The sequence below is a fragment of the Colobus angolensis genome, unplaced genomic scaffold (assembly GCF_000951035.1).
Source record: "Colobus angolensis palliatus isolate OR3802 unplaced genomic scaffold, Cang.pa_1.0 Scaffold107, whole genome shotgun sequence".
NCBI lineage: Eukaryota > Metazoa > Chordata > Mammalia > Primates > Cercopithecidae > Colobus > Colobus angolensis.
The window spans coordinates 3,740,123-3,745,506 of NW_012111697.1; the positions used below are offsets into that span (position 1 = coordinate 3,740,123).

General features: G+C 50.3%; 1 protein-coding gene across 1 annotated transcript in view; it reads right to left on the reverse strand.

Moving 5' to 3' along the window:
- Positions 1-3,931, reverse strand: part of PRODH2 (proline dehydrogenase (oxidase) 2) — a 14,168-nt gene extending 10,237 nt beyond the window's left edge. Inside the window, 7 exon segments of the mRNA XM_011948977.1 lie at positions 2,305-2,387; positions 2,473-2,611; positions 2,699-2,895; positions 2,971-3,182; positions 3,185-3,235; positions 3,485-3,519; positions 3,906-3,931. Coding sequence (XP_011804367.1) covers positions 2,305-2,387; positions 2,473-2,611; positions 2,699-2,895; positions 2,971-3,182; positions 3,185-3,235; positions 3,485-3,519; positions 3,906-3,931 — 743 coding nt within the window.
- Positions 3,932-5,384: the final 1,453 nt, after the last annotated feature.

The following is a 5,384-nucleotide window of genomic DNA, read 5'->3' on the forward strand; positions in this document are numbered from 1 at the left end:
AAAAAAAAAAGAGCTGTGCGCAGTGGCTCACATCTATAATCCCAGCACTTTGGGAGGCTGAGGTGGGTGTTTCACCTTAGGCCAGGAGTTCGAGAGCAGCCTGGCCAACATGGTGAAGCCTCACCTCTACTAAAAATTCAAAAATTAGCCAGGCGTGATGGCGGGCGCTTGTAATCCCAGCTACTCGGGAGGCTGAAGCAGGAGAATCTGGGAGGCAGAGCTCGCAGTGAGTGGAGATCACGCCCCTGCACTCCAGCCTGGGCGACAGAGCAAGACTCTGTCTTAAAATAATAATAACAAATAGATAAATAAAAATTACAAATAAAAAAATTAGAAAAAGAAACATCAGCACGTGCACTGTAGCATTGTTTGGGAGGGTAGAGACACAGAGGCCACCCAGGGGTTCACCCCAGGAGAGGTAAACCATGCAGCAGCCAGTGGCAAGAGGATTCTTGAGGCACCAGCCTGTGCAATACAGTGCGACCCTTTTCCTACAAAAAATTTTAAAAATTAGCTGGACATGGTGGTTCATTCCTGTAATCCCAGCTACTTGGGAGGCTTAGGTGGGAGGATTGCTAGAGCTCAGGAGTTTGAGGCTACAGTGAGCTGTGATCATGCCACTGCACTCCAGCCTGGGTGACAGAGAGAGACCCTGTATAAAAACAAAAATAAAACCAAAACAAAACTTTGTTTGGATCTTAACATCAGTGGAAAAAATAAGAAGTAGAGTGAGATAGCTGATACAATGCCTTTGTGTAAATTTAAAACATTCTCTCGATTGATAAAGATGGGCAGGAGGGAACTTCGCAGTGATGGAAATGTTCTAAATCTTTTTCTTTTTCTTTTTCTTTTTTTCTTTTTTGAGACAGAATTTTGATCTTTTTGCCCAGGCTAGAGTGCAATGGCATGATCTTGGCTCATTGCAACCTCCGCCTCCCGGGTTCAAGTGATTCTTTTGCCTCAGCCTCCCCAGTAGCTGGGATTACAGGTGCATGCCACCACGCCTGGCTAATTTTATATGTCTAGTAGAGACAGGGTTTCACGATGTTGGCCAGGCTGTTCTTGAACTCCTGACCTCCAGTAATCCATCTGCCTCAGCCTCCCAAAGTGTTGAGATTATAGGCATGAGCCACCAGCCATGTTCTAAATCTTGATAGGGATCTGGATTGCTCAAGTGTGTGTTTTGGTCAAGGTTCATCAAGGGGCACATTTACAATGTGTGTAGTTCATTGTTTTACCTTGAAAGAAAAAAGTACTGGGAATAATTATTGGGCTCTAATCAATGAGCCCATTATTCACATCCTGAAGCATTCAGGGGGAAAACATACTGATGTCTGCAATTTACTTTGAAATGCACCAAAAAATAAGATGAATTGATGGATGGATAGAGGAATAGAAGGATAGATATGATGTAAAGCGAGTATAGTTAAAGGTGGCAGGTACATGGATGTTCATGTACAATTCTTTTTACTTTTCTGTATATTTGAAAATTTTTATAATAGAATATTGGGGAAAATATGCCCCCCACGAATGGTATACACCTGGCAAAACAAAATCATAGAAACAAAAAGATATGCATTATACAAGACAGGAGGCTGGGTGTGATGGTTCACACTTATAATCCCAGAACTTCGGGAGGCTGAGGCTGGGGGACTGCTTGAGGCCATGAGTTAGAGACCAGCCTGTGCAACACAGTAAGACAGAGAGAGAGAGAGAGAGAGAGAGAGAGAGAGAGAGAGAGAGGAGGGAGGAGAGAGAGAAGGAAGGAAGGAAGGAAGGAAGGAGGGAGGGAGGGAGGGGAGAGAGAATGAAAAAGAAAAGGAAGGAAGGAAAGAGAGAGAGAGAAAGGAAGGAAGGAGAGAGAGAGAAAGAAAAAGGAAGGAGAGAGAAAGAAAGAAAAAAAGATGGAGTAGGGTTGAAATAGAATATAGAGATAAAGAGGAAATAATGATTGAATGAACAAACTAAGATCCCATTGGCCTAATCAGAACTTATACCCAGCCAGCTCACACCCGTGCGGCTGTGTTGACTGAGGACACATTGATGTACCTTCTTCTAGTTGATAAACAGCTTCTATCCCAGTCCCTCCTCTGAGAGCCTCCAGCCTCTAGGCTCCTCCCTGAGAACCCAGATGACCCTGATTCCATCCATTTCAACCATGCCTGGGAGCTACAGCTGCATTTCTGCTGGCTGTTTCAAGGCTGGAGGTGGCCGTGAGCATTTTGAACATCTGGTGTGCCGTGTGGCCGCATCTGAGTCCGAGGCACTCTGTCCCCGACAGTCCCGCTTGCGATCCTTACCTGCCCAGAGTCCATGGCTTCAGCCAGCCTCTCGGGGCTCAGCTCCAAGGAGGCTCCTGGCCTTCTGACCCATGAGGCTAGCTCCTTCTGAAATGGGGTGGTAGGTGGGGTGGTGAGGGGAGCCTGGTGGGCAGCCGCGCCCTCCTGGCACCCCCATCTTTGCAGTCCTTACACAGAGCCGAGCGCTGGTCAGCGCCGTCACCTTCAGCTGCATGAGGCTGGCCTCAGCCAGGCTGGGGGGCTCCAGGAGGTCCCGCGACAGGTCCACACACCGCAGCATAGCGCCGAGGTTCCCCTCATACCAGGCCTCACTGCCCAGCCAGCAGGCGTCAGGTCCCGACCTGCAAAGCCCCTTCCTGCGTCCTCCCAGCCTCCCTGGGCCCTGGCTCCCTACTCACCCGCTCTTGGCAGCAGAGTCCGGCTCCTCCTCAGTGGGCACTGCCAGCAGTGGTCGGAGGCTGAGGGTCCGCAACTGCTGCACGCAGCCCCTCACCTCCTCTGCTGTCTCACCAGCCACAAACTGCCCATAGATGGATGCTCGGAGAAACGCGCCTGAGAGCCGGGAGCCCAGGAGTCGCTGAGACCAGGCCTGGAGCTGGGTGACAGAGAGCGAGGGCTCAGCGTCAGGCTATGGGGAGCCTCCAGGCTGGTCCTCGGGATCACTGCTCACCGCCAGCCCGTGAGTGACCAGTGGGGGCCAGGCACACAGCCGGAGAACCAGCAAGGCCCGTGTCAGCTCTCCTGTGCCCTTGAGGTGGAAGGCGCCACCATCAAAGCTCAGGGGCTGCCAACAGCCCCTCGCCAGGGGCCCAGCTTGGGAACAGAGCAGGTAACAGGTCCGGAGCATCCTGGGTCCCTGTCTGCCTCCACACCAGGGAAGAGGTGTGGAGGCAGCAGGTTCACCAACTGCCCCTTGCCCAGACTGGGGGCAGTGACTGATTAACTGGGCAAAGCCTCAGGATCACAGGCTCCTTGGGGGCAATTAATTATTAACAAATGGGGACAGAGTTCAGAGTAACGGTAACGGGAGGTGAACCCCCAATAACAGCCCCCAACAATCCTCAGCACAACAGCCTGCACTTACTAGGTAATCACCACGTGCTGGGGAAAACAGGGGCCCTGGAGCAAGGATCCCTGGGTTCAGGACATTGGGCTTTGTGATCCAGGACGAGCTACTTAACCGCTTTTGTGGCAATTGCTTCCTCCACCTCCCAAGTAGCTGGGATTACAGGTGCGTGTGATCACACCGGGGGTAATTTTTAATTGTTTTTTTCGTAGAGACAGAGTCTCACTGTGTTACCCAGGCTGGTCTTGAACCCCTGGACTCAAGCAGTCCTCCCACCTCGGCCTCCCAAAGTGCTGGGATTTCAGGCATGAGCCACGGCACCCGGCTCTCACATTGTAAGTCTTTTTTTAAAGCTATAACCTACGTTCATACATTCCTGAATGTACATTTCACCAAAAAAGTTAAAAACATTAATCATAATATCAGTTTCCCAGAGCTGTTGTGCGGATCCAATTAATGGACATATACAACCTGGTACACAATCTGTGTTCAGTAAGCACTGGCTGTAGTCATTAAGTGCTGTGTGTATACAATCTCACTGATGCTTGTCTTCATGATGAAGCATGTACCATTAATCACCCCTGGTTTGGGGATCCCCAAGGCCACATCAGGTTCAATCATTCTCTAGAAAGACTCACAAAACTCAGAAAAGCCATGAGACTCACGGTTATGGTTTGTTACAGTGAAAGGATACAGATTAAAGTTAGCAAAGGGAAGAGGCGCAAGGAGATGCCAGGAGCAAGCTTCTAGTCATCCTCTCCCAGTGGAGTCAAGAGATCAGTGCTCAATTTTCCCAGCATGCATGGAGAATTGCAATCAGGGAAGCTGACCAGAGCCTTGATGACCAGGGTTTTTATTGGGGTCAGTCACCTGGGCATGGCTGACTGCCTGCATGACCGACCTTGTCTCTAGCTCCTCTGGAGGTCAAGCTGATACTGCATGGCCCAAGGTCCCCAGATAAACAGAGATACTCTTTTAAAAGCTTTTTTGAGACAGAGTCTCACTCTAACCCAGGCTGGAGTGCAGTGGCACAATTTTGGGCTCACTGCAACCTCCGCCTCCCAGGTTCCAGCAATTCTCCCACCTCAACATCCCAAACAAAAATACTTTTATCAAGCAGGATAGTACAAAGACTTAGAGGTTACATCCCAGGAGCTGAGCGAGGTTAATCCTTTACTACACAACCCTCAATTCACAGATGTTAAAAGTAGAGGCTCAGCCGGGCATGGTGGCTCACGCCTGTAATCCCAGCACCTTGGGAGGCCGAGGCAGGTGGATCACCTAAGGTCAGGAGTTCAAGACCAGCCCAGCCAACCTGCTGAAACCCCATCTCTACTAAAAATACAAAACTTAGCTGGGCCTGGTGGCATGCGCCTATAATCCCAGCTACTCAGGAGGCTGAGGCAGGAGAATCACTTGAACCCAGGAGGTGGAGATTGCAGTGAGCCAAGATCGTGCCACTGCACTCTAGTCTGAGCAACAAGAGCGAAACTCCATCCCAAAAAAAAAAAAAAAAGAAAGTTAGGGAAGTGACAGGGACCAGAGCATGTGGGGCTCAGAGGCCACTGTAGGCGTTTCTTTTTGGTTTTTTGTTTGTTTGTGTGTGTGTTTGTTTTGAGACAGAGTCTCACTCTGTTGCCCAGGCTGAAGTGTGGTGGTGCAGTCATGGCTCGCTGCAGCCTTGAACTCCTGGCCTCAAGTGATCCTCCCACCTCAGCCTCCTAAGTAGCTGAACTACAGGCACGTGCTACCACACCTGGCTATTGTTAAAATATTTTAGAGATGAGGTCTCCCTGTGTTGCCCAGGCTGGTCTTCAACTCCTGTTCTCAAGTAAATCTCTAGCTTCAGCCTCCCAAAGCACTGGGATTACAGGTATGAGTCACTGCACCGACCATTAGGTGTTATTTCCTGCAGAGGCCGGCTGGCCCAGGCCTACCTCTGACTGGTGGCCTCATAGTCAGGCTGAGTGGGGTCCTTCCTCCCATGAAGCTGGGCCACCGCCCTCTCCTTGTCCAGA